This window comes from Pristis pectinata, chromosome 5, assembly GCF_009764475.1.
Source record: "Pristis pectinata isolate sPriPec2 chromosome 5, sPriPec2.1.pri, whole genome shotgun sequence".
Classification (NCBI taxonomy): Eukaryota; Metazoa; Chordata; class Chondrichthyes; order Rhinopristiformes; family Pristidae; genus Pristis; species Pristis pectinata.
The window spans coordinates 5,999,157-6,023,574 of NC_067409.1; the positions used below are offsets into that span (position 1 = coordinate 5,999,157).

Consider the following 24,418-nt stretch of genomic DNA (forward strand, 5'->3'; position numbering starts at 1 on the left):
CAGCCCTTCTCCTCCGTGCTGACCAAGGTGCCTTCCTGAGCGGGTCCCATTAGCCTGCCTTATCCTATCCTATCCATGTTAACTGTTGTTATTGTACCCACCTTCACCACTTCCTCTGGCAGCTCTCTCCACATACGCACCACCCTCTATATGAAAAACTTCCCCCTCAAATCCCCTTTTAAGTCTTTCCCCTCTCACCTTCAGCCTGTGCCCTCTAGTTCTAGACTGCTCTACCCTGGGAAAAAGACCGTGGCCATCCACCTTTTCTATGCCCCTCAGAATTTTATAAACCTCTATGAGGTCACCCCTCCACTAAGAATAAACCCAGCCTGTCCAATCTCTCCTTATAACTCCAGCCCTTCATTCCAGGCAACATCCCGGTGAATCTCTTCTGCACTCTCTCGAGAGCTACCACATCCTTCCCGTGGTCTGGTGTCTAGAACCGCACACGGTATTGCGAGTGTGGCCTAACCTCTAAGGAACCTGGGCTTGTCCACTTCCAAAGAGGCCCAACAGAGCAAGGTACTGTAGGGTGGTGTATGAATCAGTGGTCTAACAACGCAGGGAATTGCAAGGGTTACAGGAGCAGGAAGGAACTAGTGAACCCTCCACTAGTCAATAAGGTCATGAACCAATCTTGGCCTCAACTCCACTTCCCGCTCTCTCCCCATACCCCTTGGCTCCCTCGTAGTTCAAATGTCTGTCCCTGTCTCCACCATGGATGACTCTACAGCTGGGATAGTCATCAACAGGACTGGCAGCAAGAGGTATACCATTGGTAGTGGTAGACCTGAATCAAGAAACTGCGGGGAGTTGTGGACACAGCTCAGCACATCACGGAAACCAGCCTCCCCTCCACAGACTCTTTCTACACTTCCCACGGCCTCGGGAGAGCAGCCAGCGTAATCAAAGACCCCACCCACCCCGGACATTCTCTCTTCTTCCCCCCCCCCACCATCGGGCAGAAGATACAAAAGCCTGAAAGCACATACCACCAGTCTCAAGGATAGCTTCTATCCTTGAACAGACCTCTCATGTGATAAGGATGAACTCTCCGAATCTACCTCATCATAGCCCTTACACTTTAGTTGTCTACCTGCACTGCACTTTCTCTGTAACTATCTGCTTATATCACCCTCAAGAAAAAGTTCTAAAGACTTACAGAGGTGCATATAATCATGAGGGGCATAGAGAGGGTGAATGCACTCAGTCTTTTTCCCAGGGTTGGGGAATCTAGAGGACATGGATTTAAGGTGAGAGGGGAGAGATGTAATAGGAACCCGAGGGGCAACTTTTTTTTACAGAAAGGGTGGTCAGTATATGGAATGAGCTGCCAGAGGAAGTGGTCGAGGCAGGTACTATAACAACATTTAAAAGACACTTGGACAGGTACACGGATAGGAAAGGTTTAGAGGGATGTAGGCCAAATGCGGGCAAATGGGACTAGCTTAGATGTGGCATCTTGGTCGGCATGGATAAATTGGGCCGGAGGGCCTGTTTCTGTGCTGTACGACTGTATCGTTCTGTATTAAGAATATTTAAATACTCTGCTTTCAATGTCCTTGAGGAAAAGTTCCAAAAACTCTGAATAAAAGAATTCTCTCATTTCTGTCTTACATGTGCGACCTCTCACATTTAAAGTGTGAGTCTGCTCCTTTTTCTAGATCCCCCCAAGGGGAGACCCCTGTCCCCCTCCCCTGACCCCTGTCCCCCTACCCTCCAGTAAACCCAAGCCCTGCGGACCCAAAGCCTGCCTGGTGAGAGGAGGGAAGGTGAGAGGGGCGGGGAGGCAAGAGGATTGGAGGGGAGGGGCAGGGGAGAGGATTGGAGGGGCGGGAGGGGATAGGGTTGGAGGAGGTTTGGAGGGGAGGGGGAGGGCAGGGGATTGGAGAAGGGGAAAGGAGGGGATTGGAGGGGAGGGGATAGGGGAGGGGATTGGAGGGGAGGGGATAGGGGAGGGGAGGGGAGAGGGGAGGGGATTGGAGGGGAGGGGATTGGAGGGGAGGGGATTAGAAGGGCGGGGATTGGAGGGGATTGGAGGGGAGGGGATAGGGGAGGGGATTGGAGGGGAGGGGATTGGAGGGGAGGGGGGAGGGGAGTAGAAGGGCGGGGATTGGAGGGGAGGGGAGAGGGGAGGGGAGGGGAGAGGGGAGGGGAGGGGATTAGAAGGGTGGGGATTGGAGGGGAGGGGATAGGACTGGAGGGGAGGGGATTAGAGGGGCGGGGATTGGAGGGGAGGGGAGAGGGGAGGGGATTGGAGGGGAGGGGATTAGAAGGGCGGGGATTGGAGGGGAGGGGATAGGGGAGGGGATAGGACTGGAGGGGAGGGGATTAGAGGGGCGGGGATTGGAGGGGAGGGGAGAGGGGAGGGGATTGGAGGGGAGGGGATTAGAAGGGCGGGGATTGGAGGGGAGGGGATAGGGGAGGGGATAGGACTGGAGGGGAGGGGATTAGAGGGGCGGGGTGCGAAGCGTTGCCGCCCGCCCAGTCCCGGGACGGTCCCTCCCTCCCCCCGTGTCCCCGCCGGGAGCGGGAAGCAGCCGCTCCGGGACGTGCGGCTCCACCGCTGCGGGAGGGCGGCCGGTCGGTCGGCTCTCGCCCCGGGACATGGAGGCTCCGGCCCGGGAGCCGGAGTGCGCCGGGTGCCGCTCCCCGGGCTCGGCGCTGCGGGGGGAGCCCGAGTGTCCCCCCGGCTGCCAGCTGCCCCCGGCCGCGGGGGAAGGGCGAGAGGCGGGCGGGGGGAAGGGGGACGGGGCGCCGGGGCGCTGCAGCCGGCACGGGCAGCCGCTGGAGCTGTACTGCGAGGAGGACGGCGAGTGTGTGTGCCGCCCCTGCACCGCCGCCGGCAGCCACACGGCCCACACGCTGCTGAGCCTGGAGGTGGCCCAGGCTCACATCAAGGTGAGTGGGTGTGGGGGGTGGGGGCGGCTCCTGCCCCCCTCAACTCTCCCCGTGTGGGTGGGGGCAGCGACTGGGCTGTGGGCGCAGTGCGGGGAGGGACGGGCACCCGGTTACTGTTGGTCACTGGTTTATGTTGGAGCAGGTACAGGGGCAGGGAAAAGCTTTGTCAGCCCCCCACACAGGACAGGGGTGTGGGTGCCGGGGTACAGGGAAAAGCTTTGTCAGCCCCCCACACAGGACAGGGGTGTGGGTACAGGGGTACAGGGAAAAACTTTGTCAGCCCCCCACACAGGACAGGGGTGTGGGTGCCGGGGTACAGGGAGAAACTTTGTCAGCCCCCCACACAGGACAGGGGTAGGGGTACAGGGAGAAACTTTGTCAGCCATCCACACAGGGCAGGGGTGTGGGTACCGGGGTACAGGGAGAAACTTGTCAGCCCCCCACACAGGACAGGGGTGTGGGTACAGGGTTCAGGGAGAAACTTTGTCAGCCCCCCACACAGGGCAGGGTCGTGGGTACAGGGGGAAACTTTGTCAGCCCCCCACACAGGGCAGGGGTGTGGGTACCGGGGTACAGGGAGAAACTTTGTCAGCCCCACACACAGGACAGGGGTGTGGGTACAGGGTTCAGGGAGAAACTTTGTCAGCCCCCCACACAGGGCAGGGGTGTGGGTACAGGGTACAGGGAGAAACTTTGTCAGCCCCCCACACAGGGCAGGGTTGTGGGTACAGGGGGAAACTTTGTCAGCCCCCCACACAGGGCAGGGGCGTGGGTACAGGGGTAGGGAAAAACTTACTTGCAGCAGCATCACAGACACACAGCATCAGATAAGCAGCATTCACAAGGACAGCATAAATCATAGTCAATTTTTACAAGAGGGAAGACAGAACAACGTTGTAGCATAAAGTGGTCCCAGTGTTGCTGTACTGAGGTAGTGATTAGGGTTGTGCCGGTTGGTCCAAGAACCGAATAGTTGAAGGGAAGTAGCTGTTCCTGAAACTGGTGGTGTGGGACTTCAGGCTTCTGTACCTCCTGCCCGATGGGAGCTGCAAGAAGACGGCACGGCCCGGATGGTGGGGATCTTTGATGATGGATGTTTCCCTCTTGAGGCAGCGCCTCCTGTAGATACTACCGATGGTGGGGAGGGATGTGCCTGTGATGTATTGGGTAGAGTCCACTACTCTCTGCAGCTTCGTGTTCCTGCGCATTCGAATTGCCGTCCCAGATACAGTGAAAAACTTAGCTTTGCGAGCCCTCCATACAGCTCAAAGTCACGTGTACAGGTGCAGTGAAAAACGTACTTGCAGCAGCATCACAGACACAGAGCGTCATACAAGTAGCTTTCACAAGAAAAACAGAAATTAAACATGAGGGGGTTGGTTTTGGGGTGAGGGGTGGCCCCTGTACCACCACAGACAGGCGCAAGTCCCACATGCTGATGAGCTTGGAGATGGCACAGGCTAAGCTCGGGTGGAGCCACTCCAGCCAGACCAGAAGTTAAGGAGATGTTAATACATTACTGATACAGACAAGGTCCTGACTGAGTAATTGGACCAGGTGAAATGACAGAATCAGGTTTATTATCACTGACTTGTATGATGTGGTTTGTTTTGTGGCAGCAGTACAGTGCAGAGGCAAAATCTACCGGTTACAAAAAATAAATAAATAGTGCCAAGGAAAGAATAACAAGGTAGTGTTCATGGGTTCATGGACTGTTCAGAAATCTGATGACAGAGGGGAAGAAGCGGTTCCTGAATCGTTGAGTGTGGGTCTTCAGGCTCCTGTACCTCCTCCCCAATGGTAGTAATGAGAAGAGGGCATGTCCTAGATGGTGAGGGTCCTTATTGATAGATGCTGCCTTCCTGAGGCACCGCCTCTTGAAGATGTCATCGATGGTGGGGAGGGTTGTGCCCGCGATGGAGCTGGCTGAGTCTACAACCCTCTGCAACCTCTTGCAATCCTGCATATTGGAGCCTCCATACCAGGCAGTGATGCAACCAGTCAGAATGCTCTCCACCAAAAGAAAGACAGACAGCTTCTTGCTGCAATGGAAATGATTGGATTGATCTCCAGACTGGGAGTAAGGCCAAAAAAAAAATATTTTTTTAAAATAAAATTTTGAGTATTCCTGCAGAAAGTTCAGTGTTTTTATATGTATTAGGAGAAAGGGTTAAGAGTGTCTTTCCAGATAAATGTTAGTGGAAATGTGTATAAAATCATGAGGGGCATAGATAGGGTGAATGTGCACAGTCTGTTTCCCAGGTTTGGGGAATCAAGAACTAGAGGGCACAGGTTTAAGGTGAGAGGGGAGAGATTTAATAGGAGCCTGAAGGGCAACTTTTTCACCCAGAAGGTGGTCCGTATATGGAACGAGCTGCCAGAGGAAGTGGTTGAGGCAGGTACATTAACAACATTTAAAAGGTGCTTGGACAAGTAAATGGACAGGAAAGGTTTAGAGGAATAAGTGGGATTTGCTTGGATGGGCATTTGGTCGACGTGGACCAGTTGGGCCAAAGGGCCTGTTTCCGAGTTGTAAAACTGAAATGGGGGGAGTGGCTGTTTCAGTGACCGAGTTCTTTGTAGTTATTCTCAGGACGAAATGTTTGAGAGGACTAGAGTAATACAGCACCGAAACCAGCCCAACTGGTCCCTGCCGATCAAGATGCTCATCTTTTGTCCACATTTGGCCCATATCCCTCAACCCTTCCTATCCATGTACCTGTCCAAGTGTTGTTTAAATGTTGTTAATGTACCTGCCTCAACCACTTCCTCTGGCAGCTCGTTCCATATATGCACCACCCTCTGGGTGAAAAAGTTGCCCTTCAGGTCCCCTTTAAATCTTTCCCCTCTCACCTTAAACATTTGCCCTCTAGTTTTTGATTCCCCAACCTTGGGGAAAAAGACTGCGGACTTCCAGAAGGCATGAGGAATGTGGGATGGGAATGTGGAGAGAACTCTCTAAGGGTGACACGGTAGTGTAGCAGTTAGCGTAACGCTATTACAGCGCCAGCGATTGGGTTTCAATTCCCACCACTGTCTGTGTGGCGTTTGCACGTTCTCCCCGTCTCTGCGTGGGTTTCCTCCGGGTGCTCTGGTTTCCTCCCACATTCCAACAACGTGCGAGTTGGTGGGTTAATTGGCCACTGTAAATTGTCCTTGGTGTATGAGTGAGGGGTAGAATCTGGGGTGGTGGGGGTGGGGTGGAGTTAAGAGGGAATAAGATGAAAAAATGGGATTAGTGTGGATGGGTGCCTGATGCTCCAAGGGGCTGGTTTGTCAGTCCATGCATCCTGCACAAGAGATTTCGAAAGCTGAAGGTGCCACTGTTGATGTGAGTGGGATATTGATGGGGAGATGGGAGAGGTGATAGGAATGTACTTGTATTTGTTGTCTGTCCCCCAGAGATCTGAACCGAAGCATCCATTTCTCACTAGAAGTGATGAAGAGAGAGATTTGTCTTGTTCTGTCGCTGATGCTGAGGTTCCACAGTAAATGGTGTCGGAGGCTGAGGGGAGACCTGATGGAAGTTTATAACATTGAGAGGCAGAGATAAGGTAGACAGTCTTTTTCCCAAGGGGAAATGTCAAATACTGCAGGGGCATAGCTTGCAGGTGAGAGGGCGAAAGTTTAAAGATGTGCAGGGCATGTTTTTTTTTACACAGAGAGAGGTGGGTGCCTGGAATGGGCTGCCAGGGGTGGTGGTGGAGGCAGATACGATAGAGGGGTTTAAGAGGCTGTTAGACAGACGCATGAATGTGCAGGGAATGGAGGGATATGGGTCATGTGCAGGCAGAAGGGATTAGTTTTAATTTGGCATTGTGGCCAGCACAGACATGGTGGGCCGAAGGGCCTGTGCTGTACTGTTCCATGTTTTATGGAAGCAGAAACTTGCCATAAACATGAGTAGGCGAAGCGGTGGCAGATGGAGTTTGATGCAGAAAAGTTGAGAACAACCGACTAAGAAACAAGACCAAGAGTAAACCTCCGATAACCCGGCCTCCTATTGTTCAGAAACCCCGATAGTTCGGAACCCGGTTCACTCATTGGTTCAGGGTGTGAGCTTGGGTTTGTGGCTGCCAATACGTTTCCCACTCCCTTTAACTCCACCAGAAAATTTATTATACTACTGTGTAAAATGTAAAAAAGAATGTGAAATGTTATGAGGAATACTATTAGGGATAAACCCAATAGTCCAGAAAATCTGCTCCGGGACCACCGGAGTCCGGTGCCTGACTGTCGGAGTTACATAGAACAGTACAGCACAGGAACAGGCCCTTTGGCCCACCACGTCTGTGCTGACCATGAACCCAATCTAACGAACCCCATCTGCCTGCACCTGATCCCTGTCCCTCTCCCATTCCCCGACACCGCTCTCAGGGAACCACGTACCAGGTCCCTCTGCTCTACAAGAGTTGCTGAACCACTGGAGTGCCTTTTGATTCATCCTTTCTCTGAACTATTTAAACCGTCTCCACAGGAACAACTGAAGAAGGAAGTCGAAGACCTGCGGGTAATCCAGCAGAATTGTCACTTCAAGCAGCAGGACGTGGCGATATCAGAATCGGATGTAAAGGTAGATGGAACGGGATTCATGGCAGTGTCCCACACATGGTCCATGTTGACACGGGAATGTGTTACCTAACCATTCCTGAGGGGTGTTCCTGTGGCCTAGACCTCCCACATGCTCATGTCTCGGGACCACTGATGTCAAGCAAGGAACGCCATGGGTATTTTCCCATGGGGTTTGAGTACCTGCTGCACTTTGTAACATTATAGGAACAGCTGGTTCCTTCGCTGGTGATGCTGAGGAGGGAGCAAACCTTCAGATCCCAGCTGTTCCTCCTTTATCAGGCTCTGTCTGTTCACTTCCCCCCTCTCTGGGAGCAGCAGACGTGCCCTGCCGGGGGCTCGTCTCCCTGCTCTACATTTTGCAACTCCCGCTTTCTTTTAGAACATAGAAAACCTACAGCACATACAGGCCCTTCGGCCCACAAAGCTGTGCCGAACATGTCCCCACCCTAGAAATTACTAGGCTTACCCATAGCCCTCTATTTTTCTAAGCTCCATGTACCTATCCAAAAGTCTCTTAGAAGACCCTATCGTATCCGCATTCACCACTGTTGCCGGCAGCCCATTTCACGCACTCACCACTCTCTGAGTAAAAAACTTACCCCTGACATCTCCCCTGTACCTACTCCCCAGCACCTTAAACCTATGTCCACTTGTAGCAACCATTTCAGCCCTGGGGAAAAGCCTCTGACTATCCACATGATCAATGCCTCTTGTCATCTTATACACCTCCATCAGGTCCCCCCTCATCCTCTGTCACTCCAAGGAGAAAAGTCCGAGTTCACTCAACCTGCTTTCATAAGGCATGCTCCTCAATCCAGGCAGCATCCTTGTAAATCTCCTCTGCACCCTCTCTATGGCTTCCACATCAATAACTGCTCCCATTCACTCATTGACTGGATAACCATTGGTGAGCGCACCTGGAGTATTGTGATTCTGGTCACTACGTTATAGGAAGGATGGGATGGAGCTGGAGAGGACACAGAAAAGATTCACAAGGATGTTGCCAGGGCTGGAGGATGAGGGCATAGGTTTAAGATCAGAGGCGAGAGATTTAAAAGGGACATCAGGGGCAGCTTCTTCACGCAAAGGGTGGTGCGTATTTAGAACGAGCTGCCAGTAATAGTGGTTGAGGCGGGCACATTAGCAATGTTGAAAAGCCATTTACATGCCAAATGCTGCCTTCACCACCCTGTCGACCTGTGACGCCACTCTCTGACTTTGTAATGGGTCTTGTGGTTTGGTATTTCAGACACAAATCGATCAGCTGAAGAGAAACCTGTCGAAGAAGTTTATGGAGTGGAGGAAGTGTCTGGAGGAGGATGAGGAGTGTGCACTGAAGGTCATTGACGAGGAGGGAGAGAAGGTGTTGGCTGAGAGCAATAGGAGTTCAGAGGAGCTAACAGAGAGAATGAACCAGATCAGACTGATTGATGATGAGACCCGGAGCCTGGTACAGAGAGCTCCTCTGCAGTTTATCCAGGTACTCCCACAGCTTAAAGTCACCGTGCTTGTGTTCAGATCCTTCCAACATCTCCACACGTACCGTACCAACTCTTAACCCCTGTTAATAGGCTACACTGCCTCTGTAAAGCAGCCGACATAATCAAAGTCCTCTCCCACCCCGGACATTCTCTCTTCTCCCCCCTCCCATCGGGCAGAAGATACAAAAGCCTAAAAGCACGTACCATCAGGCTCAAGGACAGCTTCTACCCCGCTGTTATAAGACTATTGAACAGTTCCCTAGTATGACAAGATGGACTCTTGACCTCACAATCTCTCGTCATGACCTTGCGCCTTATTGTCTGCCTGCACTGCACTCTCTCTGTGACACTTTATTCTGCATTGTTATGGCAGGCACAGTAGTGTAGCGGTTAGCATAACACTTTACAGCACCAGCGACTCAGGTTCAATTCCGACCACTGTTTGTGAGGAGTTTGTACGTTCTCCCCGTGTCTGCGTGGGTTTCCTCCAGTTTCCTCCCACATTCCAAAGATGTATGGGTTAGGAAGTTGTGGGCGTGCGATGTTGGCGCTGGAAGCGTGGCGACACTTGCGGGCTGCCCCCAGAACACTACGCAAAAGATGCATTTCACTGTGTGTTTCGATGTACATGTGACTAATAAAGAAATCTTACCTATTGCTTTTCCTTGTAATACCTCAATGCACTGTGATGAAATGATCTGTATGGATGGCATGCAAAACAAAGTTTTTCCCTGTACCTCGGTACACGTGACAACAATAAACCAACCTACACGGACCGACGTGCAGTGGCACCACAGTTTGGTTCTAAAGTGCTGTCCGTGTTCTGACATCCCCCGGGGAAGAAAGCCTGCTACCATCACACAGTCGGGCTGTGTGGGGCCAGAACCACAAACTGTACGATAAAACTCTAATAATCTGCCATCCGACGATTCAGCTGCGGGAGCCCGGTTCCCACGCTCTTCCACTCGCCGAGGTCCCTCTTAGCCGTGTACCTGTCCAACTGTCTTTTGTAATTGTACCCCCTCTACCACCTCATTCCAGCACCCCCCACCCTCTATGTGACAAACCTGCCCCTTAAAGTTTCTCCCTTCTCTTCTTAAACCCGTGCCCTCCAGTTCTAGACTCCCCTGTCCTGGGAAAAAGATTCTGACCACCTCTCCAATCCATGCCCCTCATGGTTTTATAAACCTCTATAAAGCTCCCTCCTCATGTCCCAGTGAGAATAAACCCAACCTACCCAATCTCTTGTTATAACTACAGACCTCAGTTTGAGGTAACATCCTGGTCAATGTCTTCTGGACTCTGTTGCTACCACATCCTTTCTGTAGTGTGGCCACCAGAACTGTACACTATAATTCAAGTGCAGTCAGGACGATGCTTTACACAGCTGCAACGTGATTTCTTTAACATTGACGGCTAGGTTGTTCATCTCTGCAACTTCCTCACCAAATCTCTCCTCCTGAAGGACTTCCCCTCACCAAGTGCTGGTCACTGGTTCTGCTCCTTGCTGGTGGAGTCATAGTTATACAGCACAGAAACAGGACCTTTGGTCCAACTAGTGCATGCCAACCCAGATGCCCATTTGCCAGTGTTTGGCCCATATCGTATTCTATGCATGCAACAAATGTCTTTTAAAAGTCATCCTTGTACCTGATCCCACATTCACACCCTGTCAAAAAAAAAGTTGGACTCAACTTCCCCTCTCACCTTAAACCCAAGCTCTTTAGGTCTCGATTTCCCCAACCCTGGGGGGAAAAAAGACTGAGTGCATTCACCCTCTCTGTGCCCCTCATGATTTTATACACCTCTAAGATCACCCCTCAGTCTCATACACTCCCAGGAATAAAGCCCTAGCCTGTCCAACCTCTCCCTGTAACTCAGTCCCTCAAATCCTGGCAAATCTCTTCTGCATTCTTTCCAGTTTAATCACATCTTTCCTATAACAGGGTGACCAAAACTGAACACAACACTCCACATGCCACCTCACCAACATGTCATACAACTGCAACATCTATACTTGATGCCCTGACTGATGAAGGCCAGTGTGCCAGAAGCCTTCTCCACCATCCTGTCTAGCTGTGACGCCACTTTCAGGGAACCATGTACTTGTACGCCTAGGTCCCTTTGTTCTACAACACTCCCCAGCACCCTACCCTTCACTGGGAAAGTCCTACCTTGGTTTGACTTCTTGCAATGCCTCACACTTTTACTCAGCTGAGCGAGATCCCCGTATAATTGTTGATAACCTCCAGGGTTACCGAAAGGGAGGGAAGTGGTGATGGAAAGTAAAATAGACCATGTCGAGAGGGGGTGCCCACACAGTTCTCTGAAGGTGGCAGAGCAAGCTGGCCCTCAATAAAACATGGGATCGTTGGCTTTAAGAGTAGGCAAGGAGGCCCTGCTGCTGCTTTGTGAGTCATTGGAGCTGACCTTAAAACCAGGATCATGGGCTGAGACTCCGACTGGTAGAACCTCATCTCCACCTCCCCGAGGCTCTCGTACCGGGTCTCGAGGCCCTGAGTTACAGGGAGGGGTTGGGCAAGCTGGGACTTGGGACTCAAGGGCTTGAGTTACAAGGAGATGCTGGGACTCTTCTCCTTGGAGCAAAGGACACTGAGAGGTGACCTTATAGAGGTGTATAAAATCATGAGGGGCATCAATAGAGTGAGCGCACGCAGTCTTTTTTCCTCAGGGAAAGGGAATCAAAACCTAGAGGACAGAGGTTTAAGGTGAGAGGGGCAAGATTTAAAAGAGACCCGAGGGGTGGGAATGTCACACAGAGGGTGGTGGGTATATGGAACGAGCTGCCAGAGGAAGTTGTTGATTATCTCTTTGTAGCCTCTCCTTATAACTCAAGCAGGTACAATAACAATATCTAAAGGACACTTGGACAGGTACATGGATAGGAAAGGTTTAGTGAGATATGGGCCAAAGGCAGGCAAATGAGACTAGGTCTTGGTCGGCATGAACCAGTTGGGCTGAAGGGCCTGTTTCCGTGCTGTACGACCGTAACTATCACCAAAGCCGGTCCCAGCGATGTGCCACGATGCTTGGCTCCCTCCGATAGCCGAGCTGTTTTTAAACTGACGTCTAACCTCTGCTCTTTCTTCCTCCCACCCCACCCCACAGGGTTCCAGCCAGCTCCTCCTGAAGTAAGTACCTTTGTCACACTGCATCCCCTATGTAACCTCAGGAACCCCCTCGCCCTCTGTCAGAAGGGTTCTTAAAGTTGGCAAAGTATTTAGTCTCCTTTCAGTGTAATGTTCTGACACCGAGAAACATTCAACTGTCACTCAGTCAATGGTACAGTTAGCATCGTGGGCGTGCAGCAGTTAGTGCTGCTATGTCAAGCCTCCAGAGACCCAGGTTTGATACTGATCTCTGGTGCTGTCTGGGTGGAGTTTACACATTCTCCCTGTGACCGTGTGGGTTTCCCTGCATCCTGTTGGTAGGTTAATTGCCCCATGTGTGGGGAGGGGGATGGTGGTAGAAGCTGGTGGCGGGGTGGGGGGTTGTGGGGGGGACGTGAGAGAACACATCACCTTAAACCTATGCCCTCTAGTTTCAGACTCCCATACCCTGGGAAACAGACTGACCATCTGCCTTATCTATGCCCCTCATAAGCCTCTATAAAGTTGACCTCCTTCGCTCCAGGGAAACCAGTCTCAGCCTATCCTTGTAACTCAAGCCCTCCAATCCTCGTAACATCCTTCTGGATCTTCTGCACCCTTCCCAGTGTAATGACATCCTACCTACAGCTGGGCGTCCAGAACTGTGCACAATGCTCCAAGTGTGCTCTTACCAATATGAATAGGAAGCCATAATAGATCATCAATAAAACATCAGACCCAGACCCCAACCAAAGGGTCTGGTCAAACTCCAGTGTATGAGCATCTCTACAGACCCCGAACATGAGTGCAAGTCCCTGTGAATCTCAGATCTCACACAGATGTCAGTCCCAATGTGTAGAGATGTTGACGAGCTGGAACTGTCTCAACACTGACTGGGTGCAGTTGCTTTCAGATGATCATCTGAATCACCAGGCAAATGACCAAATGCAGGTAGCTGGGACTGGTATAGGTGAGTACAGATGGTTGAAAAACACGGCGATGCTGGAGGAACTCAGCAGGCCAGGCAGCATCCGTGGAGAAGAGCAGGCGGTCAACGTTTTCGGGTCAGGACCCTTCTTCAGGACGGAGGATAGGAAAAGGGGAAGCCCAATATTTAGGAGGGAAAAGCAGAGCAGCGATAGGTGGACAGAAGAGGGGAGGCGGGGTGGGCACAGGGTGGTGATAGGTAGGAAACAGTGATAGGCAGGTGTGGGGGAGGGGAGAGCAGATCCACCAGGGGAGGGGTCAAAGGAAAGAGAGGAAAATAAGGGCTAGGAAAGGGAAGAGAAGCAGCATGGTGGGGGGGGGGGGGGGAGGGTGTGGGGATTACCTAAAGTGGGAGAATTCAATATTCATGCAATTAGGCTGCAAGGAACCTTCCCCACAACTCCCTCCCCCCACCATGCTGCTTCCCTTTCTCCCCTCTCCCTCCTTACCTATGACCCATCCCCCAGTGGATCTGCTCTCCCCTCCTACCCCCCCCCCCACACCTGCCTATCACTATCTCTTACCCGCATCGACTCACCCCCCCTGTGCCCACCCCGTCTCCCCTCTTTTGTCCACCTATCACTGCTCTGCTTTTACCTCCTATATATTGGGCTTCCTCCTCCTCCCATCTTCAGTCCTGAAGAAGGGTCCTGACCTGAAACGTTGACCGCCTGCTTTTCTCCACGGATGCTGCCTGACCTGCTGAGTTCCTCCAGCGTCGTGTTTCTCGTCTAGATTCCAGCTTCTGCGGGCCGTTCTCAAGTACAATGGTTGCACGCACGTGGTGGGCTGAAGGGCCTGTTTCTGTGCTGTCCGACTTTGAGCATCTTTCGGTTGTGCGGGTGAGGTTGGGTTGGTTCTGAACTGGGTTCAGCGTTGACTGATGGGAGGCTTTGCCTCTTTGGTTGCAGAGTTGCAGAAGAACAGAAGGTACCGATTCCTGACGTCCCGAAGCTCGCTCTGAAGCTGTACAGTGCACCAGAGGCCATCAAGAAAAGACTGAGAAGTTCCTTCATATACCAGTCAGCCATCCTCGGAACGACAAGTAAGTGACATCCTGGATACGGTCCAGGGGCCGGTGGGGAAGCGAGAGACGCCGTTCCAGGAGGAGGCAGACACAGGGTTCAATAATGAAAGGTAATCAGGCAGTGGAAACCTTGTGGATAGAATGAAGGAACAGCAAGGATTTAAACTAGAGTCAGTTGTGGACAGGTCCCCTGTTGGCAGCTGAAAGTGTCAATGCAGAGATTAGACAAGCGTGTAGTAAAGGCAGGGAAGCTAAGTGGGAAAATTCGACTGACTCACCTTTACGTTCTGGTTCAATCTTTCTGAAGTCCCCACAGTTGCTTCCATCCACACAATGGGGCTCGGGGTTAAGACTGGAGTAGAGTCATAGAGAAATACAGCATGGAAACAGGCCCTTCAGCCCATCAGGTCTGTGCTGAACATCTGACCCATTTCTATTAATACTACACTAGTCCCTTTTTTCCCCCCACATTCCCAGATTCTACCAAACTATGGGGAAACTTACAGCGGTCAACTAACCTACCGACCCGCACATTGTTGGGATGTGGGAGGAAACGGGAACACCCAGGGGAAACCCACGTGGTCACAGGGAGAACGTGCAAACTCCACACACAGCGCTGGAGGTCAGGATCGAACCAGGGTCACTGGGGCTGTGAAGCAGCTGCTCTACAGCTGTGTCACCCATAACTGGGATGACATTGGGCAGGTTTAAACAGCAACGTTCCCCCTAAACCACCTCCACAGCTGCCCTTTTCCCTCCATAGATGCTGCCTGACCCGCTGAATTCCTCCAGCATTGTGTGTGTTGCTCCAGATTCAAGCGTCTGCAGTCTCTTCTGTCTCCACTTCAACTTCCCTTTATGTTGCAGTTGTACAAGGCATTGGTGAGGCCGTATCTGGAACACTGTGTTCAGTTTTGGTCACCCTGCTGTAGGAAAGATGCCATTAAGCTGGAAAGAGCGCAGAGGAGATTTACGGTGATGTTGCTGGGACTCGAGGGACTGAGTTATGGAGAAAGGTTGAGCCTTTTTCATTGGAGTGTAGGAGACTGAGGGGTGATCTCATAGAGGTGAATAAAATCATGTGGGGCATAGATAGGGTGAATGCACTCAATCTTTTCCCCAGGGTTAGTGAACCAGAGGGCATAGGTTTAAGGTGAGAGGGGAGAGATTTAATAGGAACCCGAGGGGCAACTTTTTCACCCAGAAGGTGGTGGGTATATGGAACGAGCTGCCAGAGGAAGTGGTTGAGGCAGGTACATTAACAACATTTACCAGACATCCAGGCAGGTACATGGATAGAAAGGGTTCAGAGGGATATGGGCCAAACGGGACTAGCCATCTTGGTCAGCATGGACCAGTTGGGCTGAAGGGCCTGTTTCCGTGCTGTATGACTCTACCCTGTTTGCAAGGAGTTAGATGCACACTGATCAGGGTACAGGTTTGCAGAGATATGGATACAGGCACACTAAGGTATGGGATGCAGGTACAGTTGCACAGAGAGAGACTCGAACCCGGCGACTCAGTTACAGGCAAACGACCGGCAGCCTGGTGGATCTAACACTGGCATTGCCAATCCTCTCCTTCCCTAGATCAGTGGTCATCGCTGACCTTGGATCCAGACTCTGCTTACTGGCTCCTGAACGTTTCAGAAGACGAGAAGACGGTGATGTTCGGCTACATGGGAGAGAACTCATGGCACAACCCCAAGATGTTTGAGAACATGCACCAGATCCTGTGCTCGCAGAGCTTCACTGCCGGCTGCCACTCCTGGGACCTGAGGACGGGTGGTATTGCCTGGGGCGTGGGGGTGGCTTACGGGAGCATAGACAGGGGTGGGCTGCAGTCTTACTTCACCAACAGCGCCAAGTCGTGGTGCCTGTACTTCTACCGGGGCGCCCTGACAGCCTGCCACAAAGACCAGCAGACCTACCTGTTCGAGTTCCCCGCCATCAGCCGCATCCGCATCCAACTGGACTATGAGGCAGGGACCGTGTCCTTTTACCAGGTCACCGACTGCCAGCGACACCTGCACACCTTCCAGACCACCTTCACGGAAGCGGTGTTCCCGGCCTTTTCCTGTTCTGGCAACTCCTCCCTGAAGCTGTGCTGAAAGGATATGCCCCGGTAGTCGCTTGAACTGAGCTGGCAGTTCCACTCCCTCACCGAGGGAAGGGGAGGGTGGGACGTGAAGCCAGCGTACGCCTATTGTCTATGGCACGTTAGGTTCCATTTATCTCGCAATTGTTTTCAATTCCTGCGAATCTCAATGAATTTGCATAGCTCACACCTTACACCTGCCTAGTTTGCTGTATTCAAATTTAAGATCCTAGCTTCAGATTGAACTAAACCACTTCCAATTTTTTTTTAAACAAAACCCCATCATTGTGATCTCTCTCCTCTAAAGGCCCCTTAACTACCACATTGTCAATTAACCCTTTCTCAGCACTGGCTCTGACATCTAAGATGCTGCTCAACCTGCTGAATCATAGAACAGTACAGCACAATACAGGCCCTTCAGCCCACAATGTTGTGCCAACCCTTAAACCTCGCCAAGGACTATCTAACCCCTTCCTCCCACATATCCCTCTCAAATTCCTCCATATGCTTATCTAGCACTCTTGAATTTGACCAATGTACCTGCCTCCATCACCGCCCCAGGCAGCACATTCCATGCCCCAACCACTCTCTGGGTAAAAAACCTTCCTCTGATATCTTCCTTGAACTTCCCACTCATTACCTTAAAGCCATGCCCCCTTGTATTGAGCATTGGTGTCCTGGGAAAGAGGCACTGGCTGTCCACTCTATCTATTCCTCTTAATATTTTGTACACCTCTAAATTCCCCCAGCAGATTGTTTGTTGCTCCAGATTCTGGCATCTGCTGTCTCGTGTGTCTTTGGATCTAAAATCATCTGTTCCCTCAGCAACACACAAGCTGGAGGAACTCAGCGGGTCAGACAGCATCTGTGGAGGTTAATGGACAGTCGACGTTTTGGGCCGAGACCCTTCGTCTGGATTCCAGATGTGTTGTGTCTCCTGTTCCCTTGTTGGGTCCCCAACATAACGATCTAGAACACGGCGAATTCCTCTGCCTCACCATCACTGGGTTTGCCCAGTCCCAATGTGGATTAAACTTCCCCCATGATTATTACCCTTGTTACATCCACTTACAGTTTCCTGATTTCCACTATGCCCTGTATTCCCACCATAGAGTCATGGGGCAAGAATACAGGCCCTTCGGCCCAACGAGTCCATGCTGACCAGTGGCTGGAGCCAACAGGTAACTACCAATGTTTCTTCGCTCCACCCAGCTGATCCCACTTCTAGTTTGTTCATCTCTGCTGCCCTCACCCCATTTTCAATCAGGGCCATCTCACCATTTCCCTACATCTTCCAAAAGAGTCCCAGAATATTTCATTCCCAACCTTCGTCACATTGCATCCAGGTCTCTGTTGGCACGATGCGATCGTACCCATGTACTTGTGCCATTAACGATGCAAGCAGCATTTGGAACACGTTCTTGATGTTCTCTTTCCACCATCAGCCGCTGCTGGCACTAACTGGAGGCATTCCTTTATGTTTGTATACTGACGGGCTCTGGTTATTCCACAGTTTGCTAGCCTACACTATCGGCCTGTCTTTTCTCTTCAACTTTCTAAATCTCCCGCTCACCAGACCACCCCCACCCCCCCCCACACGCAAAGCCCACTCCAACCGAATGCTCCCTCTTTCCCCAGTACTGGATGAACTGAAACCCATCGCTCCCACACTGATCTGAGGCGCACACAGGTTACGGCAGGGTTCTGTTCCCGTGAACTGTTTGTAGCCTGGACAGTTCGCAAGTGGGAGAGGTGGCTGTAAACAGAGTTCCCACCTGGTGGAAGATGCCCGCAGCAGCTGGCAATCCATCCTGCCAGTCTCCCAAACACTCGTTCGTACTACGTGCTGTACATAAGTCAGGCATTCGTGACCTGTGAAGGACCCTGCACCAATTTGGACGTGGTTGAGGTAGTAATCAAGGCCTGGATAGAGTGGACGCGGAGAGGATGTTTCCATCAGTGGGAGAGTCTGGGATCCGAGGGCACAGCCTCAGGCTAAAGGAATGTCCCTTTCAAACTGAGATGAGGACAAATTTCTTCAGCTGGAGGGCAGTGAATCTGTAGAATTCGTGCCACAGGAGGGCTGTGGAGGCCAGGTCATTGGGTGTAGTTAAGGCAGAGATTGATAGGTTCTTGAGGGTTACAGGGAGAAGGCAGGAGAATGGGGGGAAAAAAATATCAGCCATGATTGAATGGTCTAATTCTGCTTCTATGTCTTATGGTAACTGCAGGGTACAAGGGACACTGTCCTTTGCTGGCAGAGTAATGAGGAAGAGGGGCAGGGCTTGCTGGGACCCACAGTCTCTCCAGTGACAAGAGGCTGAACCGAAAGCCATTGGTGAGGATGGTGCACCAGTTGTCCCCCAGAGTGGAGCCTTCCTCTCCCAACACTGGGCCTGTCAAGAAGTACACTGGTACACAGTCATCATGCCTTTGAAAAAAAAAGCGTCCTTTCAGCTCTTCAAAGCCCGACACGCAATTCCATAACATAACGACCAAACTGTACCGTAACACCATCCAACCTGCAGCCCTTAAACACCAACAAAAACCCTGTTCCATGGGCGAGTGGACAGAAGAGAGTGGGTGTTCTCCGGAGTTCCGAACTCTGCTCAACACCGATGGAATAGTTTACCCCGGAGGTATTCCCCCCACGACTGCTTTCACTTGCTGTTAAGACAGCACTTACAAGGACAGGACCAAATTTCTGTTTGTAAATCCCATGCCAATTACACACAGGGCAACAAACTCTGCAGGTTCAGGGAACACTACTCAGCTACAGGTCAACAAGGATTGAAGAATTCACCCTAGGTTCCTGTAGCAAGGTGAAATGGTGGAGCTCAGGGGTTGCAACTCTTGGAGCATCTGCCTTTTATTTTCCTTCTTCAATAGCTATCCTTATCTAATGGAGGAATCTTTAACACCCTCAACAGGACAAGGGACTGATTTCATCAATGGCAACCACTCAGGATTCATGTTAATCTGACCCTAGCGTCCTCCTTCACTGGAGACACTAGTAGTCGAGTCCACTGCAGAGTTGCTCGATGTATTCCATGTAAAACATTGTGCTGGATACCTGTCTTGTGATGTCAAAATTTTCTTCACTGAATAAAACTTGAGCAATTAAATGTGTTGAGATTGAGCCCACAGCAGCTGGAGTACACATTAGTAAAGACTCTCCGTATCCTACACCCCGTTTCTTAATGCAGAGCACATCAATACAGGGGCATCGAGCTGGTCAGGAGTAGGATGACGAGTGGACCAAGAACTTGCTGAACTTCCCATGGACTGAATGGCTCCCCTTACCTATAGTTTTGTCCAAATTATTTATCCACATCACAGACAACAGAAGTCCGCACAGATCCTTGCAGAACTCCACTGGTCATAGACCTGCGAGGCAGGATAAGCACTCTCTACAACTACCATCTTCTATGACCAGTCTAATCTTGGGTCCAATTTACCAACTCACTGTGGATCTCATATGCCCTTATCTTCTGGATCAGCCTACCATGAGAGACCTTGTCAAATACTTCACTAAAGACAACAGCCACTGGCCTACCCTCAATCACCTTGGTCACCTCTTCAAAAAAAAGACCCAAGGCAAATGTCCCCCACATAAAGCCATGCCGACTGTCCCTAGACAGGACAATCTGTGCACCCCAGGAGCTGGCCTGGTGAAGCTCCTTTGGACTTCCTGCTGTCTCTCTTGAATCAGGCTGCAACAGGGCAGGGGTTAGGAGGGATGTGCAGTCTGCCAGTGACTGCCTGCCACCATCAGTCCCAGGAATTTCTGCAGCACAACTTTGTCACACCACAGAAGTACCTGTTAAAATAACCTGACCTGATCCACAGCATTTAGAGCTGCCCATTTTCCCCTAAACCCAGGCCTGGACCCTTCATTTATATCATCCCATCTACAATTATGGAAATGGCCACCTGTCCAGGTCCATGAACTATGGATTGTTAAACAAACCAGCTGGAGAGGGATGTCCCTTGGTGCTACAAGATTACTTGGTTAACAAGTCTCCCTCCCTCCTGTCTCCTCCTACTTCAAGCTCACAAGAACATAAACAGCAGGATTAGACCATTCAGCCCATTGTGCCACCATTCAATGGTTGAATTTTTACCTCAGTACTATGCTCCTGCACCAACCCCTTCTCCCAACATCTAAAAACATCCAATTTATGGCAGTCAGTGACCCACCTGGTCAGCCCAACCATTAGACAACCAAAAACAAGACCCCAACATGCTCTCCCCCTGATGTGTAAATGTCTGACCTGCTCCTTGCACAGACAGTGAAGTCTGACCAGACCACTGCCCAGTTTAATCACCACCCCCCACTGCTTTCATCATTTACTCTTCTACAGCCCTACTGGCTGGCCAGCTGCAGTGACGGAGGTGGCGGCGGAGATGGGTACAATTACAATGTTTAAAGACACTTGGACAGGTACATGGATAGGAAAGGTTTAGGGATATGGGACAAACTTGGGAAAATGGGACTAGCCGTTAGGCACTTCGGTCAGCATGGACCAGTTGAGCCGAAGGGCCCGGTCCTGTCCTGTATGACTCTTACTGTTTGGTGTAAATGAAACCCCGCAGCCGAAGAGCAGAAAGGACAGCCACCCGATTCCCTTTCAGATTTTATTGCCAGGAACGCAGTTAAATTCTTCTGTGGCTGTAGGGATGGGCTGACGTTGGTTGGGCGATACAGTCATTGCTTCTTTAATATGTTTGGCCAGTCCTCGTTGACTGATGTCACCGACGTAACTTACTGGGTCCCGGGCTGTGCTGGGGGTGGGAGGGGCGCTGACAGAAGAAGTTTAATTTTCTTTCTTGCTGGTTTCTTGCCCCTCGAATAAGGGATACTTGGCCTCGACATCAGCCCAGGTCATCAAGCCATTGGATAAATCTCGGACAACTTGGGGCAGTTCTGAAACCTGTCAAAAACAACAGCAGCACAACGTAAGCATGGACAATCATTCCAAGGGTGGAGGCTTGGGGAGGCTGCAGGCTCTGTGGCAGGTTGGGGCAGCATGTCCACACTTCTTGTACAATGGAGTGCCCTGGCCAGAGTGCCAGGGCTTTCCAGTAACAGTGACCAATACCTCCAGAGTCTCAACATTTAAGCAGCATCTGGACAAGCACTTGAATTGCCAAGGCAAAGGAGGTGATGGACCTCATCCAGTAAAACCAGAAGGTTGTGGAGGCTTTGGGGAGGGTGCAAGAGGTTCGCCAGGATGTTACCTGGATTAGAGGGAGAGGTTGGACAAACTTGGGTTGTTTTCTCTGGAGCGTCGGAGGCCAAGGGGGAGATATCTTTAATTTGTCACACATACATCAAAACACAGTGAAATGCATCTTTTGCGCAGCGTGTTCTGGGGGCAGCCCGCAAGTGTCGCCATGCTTCCAGTGCCAACATCGCATGCCCACAATGTCCTAACCTGTACGTCTTTGAAATGTGGGAGGAAACTGGAGCACCCAGAGGAAACCCACGCTGACGCGGGGAGAATGTACAAACTCTTTACAGACAGCAGCCAGAATTGAACCTGGGTCGCTGGTGCTGTAATATCGTTATGCTAACCGCTACACTACCGTGCCTGCTGACCTGAAGAAGTTTATAAAATTATGAGAGGCATTGATAGGGTAAGACAGAGTCTTTCTCCCGGGGGGAAATGTCAAATACTAGAGGGCACCGGTTCAAGGTGAGAGAGGGAAAGTTTAAAAAAAAACTTCTTGCAAATCTCCTTTTAAGAGCACAGAGTGATGGGTGCCTGAATACACTGCCAGGGGAGGTGGAGGCAGATACGATAGCAATGTTTAAGAGGGATTTAGGGAAAGGAGGGAGATAGACCATGTGCAGGCAGATGGGATTAGTTTAGTTTGGCATCACGGTCGGTGCAGACATTGTGGGCCAAAGGGCCTGTTCAAGTTCTGTACTGTTCCACATTTCAAAATGGGATCATTGTAGTTGGGTGCAATGGCCAGCATGGACATGGTGGGCCGAAGGGCCTGTTCCTGTGTTGTACGACTCATCCAGGCAAGGAAGGTTTCAGGAGAAGAATATGGAGAACAAAACGGTCAAATGTTGGGGAACCAAGTACGGGAGGGAGGCAGGACAACAGAGCAGAGGGCCCAGAGCAGAGCTGTGTGAAGTGTGGCTGATCTGGCTGAGCCATGGCTGTGTTCAGGTAGTGCTGTAACATCTGGCCTGAGGTGAAAGCGGACAGACACCGAGCAGCCCTTTACACGGTCCTGGAGTCGTGCCCTGCCCGTGCCGGGATCCACACCGGCTCCTGTCACACCCCCTCACCGTGGTACCACTGCGGCTACACCCACAGTAACAGGAGACGAGCACTAGGAGGGCACGCGCTCTGCACCTACCTCCGCCCGGATCTGCCGCATCGAGTCCCGCTCCCTCAGCGTGGCCGTGTGCGGCACCTTGTTGACCGTGTCGAAGTCGATGGTGATGCCGAAAGCCACGCCGATCTCGTCCGTCCTGGCGTAGCGTCGCCCGATGGAGCCCGACGAGTCGTCCACCTTGTGGGAGACCCCGTGTCTGGTCAATGCCTCGGCTGGGGGGGGGGAAAGAGGGCAGACAGCACCATTAGCAGATGGTCGGGAGATCAGTGAATCATCTCCACCCTTGGATCTCTCCCCACCTCCGTCTCAGCTCCAGAGACTCCACCTACACTGCTGGACCCAACCCAACCTGGGGACTGGGGTGGGGACATAGAACAGAACAGCACGTAAAACAGTACAGCACAGGAACAGGCCCTTCAGCCCACCATGTCTGTGCCGAATGTGATGCCGAATTAAACTAAATCTCTTCTGCCTGCACACGATCCATATCCCTCAAAGCCCTGCATATTCATGTGTCTGTCTAACAGTCTCTTAAACCCCTCTATCGTATCTGCCTCTACCACTACCCCTGGCAGCCCATTCCAGGCACCCACCACTGTGTAAAAAATACTTGCCCCTCACATCTCCTTTAAACTTTCCCCCTCTCACCTTAAATGCATGTCCTCCAGTATTTGACATTTCTACCCAGGGAGAAAGATTGACTGTCTATCCTATCTCTTCCTCTCAATCTAATAAACTTCTTCAATCCCCTTAGCCTCTGACACTCCAGAGAAAACAACCCAGGTTTGTCCAACAAGTCCACACTGAACCACTATCTTGCAAACACTGGGTGAGCTCCTTCCTTAAGTGAAGCTAATTAAGTAAAGCTACTTCCATTGTGCCCAAGATACAGAGCTGTCGCACTTTGACAAAGCAATGAAGTGGCATCAGATCACACAGCAATGGAAACAGGCCCTTTGGCCCCACCTGTCCATGCCAACCAAGGCATCTTCCTGCATGTGGCCTATATCCCTCTGAACCTTTGCTGTCCTTGTACACACAGAGGGTGGGGGATGCTGTTTATGGCAGGACCTGCCAGAGGAAGCAGTAGATGCAGATGCAGTACAATATTTAAAAGACACTCAAGACAGGTTTATGGATAGGAAAGGTTTAGAGGGATCTGGGCCAAGTGCAGGCAAATGGGACTAGCTCAGGTCAGCAACTTGGCTGTCCTAGACGACTTGGGCCGAAGGGCCTGTTTCTATATGGCGTATATATGTACACACACACCACCCTGTGTGTGAAAAACATGCACCTCAGATGCCTTTTAAATCTATCTCCTTTTACCTTAAACCCATGCCCTCTAGTTTTAGACTCTCCTGCCTTAGGAAAAGGCTGACCTTATCTGTACCCCTCATGATTTAATAAACCTCTATAAAGTCACCCCTCAGCCTCCTTTGCTCCAAAGAACACATTGCTACCTCACTAATAGTGTGGGACTCAGAGGGGAACTCATAGCTGTTGCTCAGCTTTTCCTTCCAGGAAGTCTAAAACAAGGGAACTGGATGACCAAAATTTGCTTCCCATCCAGTGAGAGCGGCAATGGAGCCATCCTGCTGTTCAAGGGGGTGAAGGCAGACTCAGGGTTATCACTGGAGAGTGCAGAGGAGCTTCCCCAGGACGTTGCCTGGATTGGAGGACTTTAGTTATGGGGAGAGATTCAATAGGCTGGACATGTTTTCTCTGGAGCGGAGGAGGCTGAGAAATGACCTGATAGAAGTGTACAAAGTTATAAGATGCGTAAATAGGGGAAGAGAGTCAGAAACCTTTCCCCATGCCAAGGGTATCAAAAACAGGAGGTTTAGGTTTAAGGTGAGGGGAAGGAGTTTTATAGGGGATTTGAGGAG

The 24,418-nt window shown here is 51.3% G+C and overlaps 2 protein-coding genes across 2 annotated transcripts in view; one reads left to right on the forward strand and one right to left on the reverse strand.

Moving 5' to 3' along the window:
- The first annotated feature begins 2,471 nt into the window (after window positions 1-2,471).
- Window positions 2,472-19,381, forward strand: LOC127570486 (E3 ubiquitin-protein ligase TRIM7-like). The gene is made up of 6 exons (XM_052016116.1): window positions 2,472-2,901; window positions 7,379-7,474; window positions 8,723-8,953; window positions 12,084-12,106; window positions 13,963-14,096; window positions 15,668-19,381. The coding sequence occupies exons 1-6, from the start codon at window positions 2,608-2,610 to the stop codon at window positions 16,186-16,188; spliced, it is 1,299 nt and encodes a 432-aa protein (XP_051872076.1). The 5' UTR covers window positions 2,472-2,607; the 3' UTR covers window positions 16,189-19,381.
- Window positions 19,382-20,799: 1,418 nt separating this feature from the next.
- Window positions 20,800-24,418, reverse strand: part of gars1 (glycyl-tRNA synthetase 1) — a 32,993-nt gene continuing 29,374 nt past the window's right edge. The window contains exons 16-17 of the mRNA XM_052016752.1: window positions 22,554-22,744; window positions 20,800-21,109 (exon numbers count right to left, since the gene is read on the reverse strand). Of these exons, the coding sequence (XP_051872712.1) occupies window positions 20,993-21,109; window positions 22,554-22,744 (308 nt within the window). The 3' untranslated portion in view covers window positions 20,800-20,992. The remainder of the gene's footprint in view (window positions 21,110-22,553; window positions 22,745-24,418) is intronic.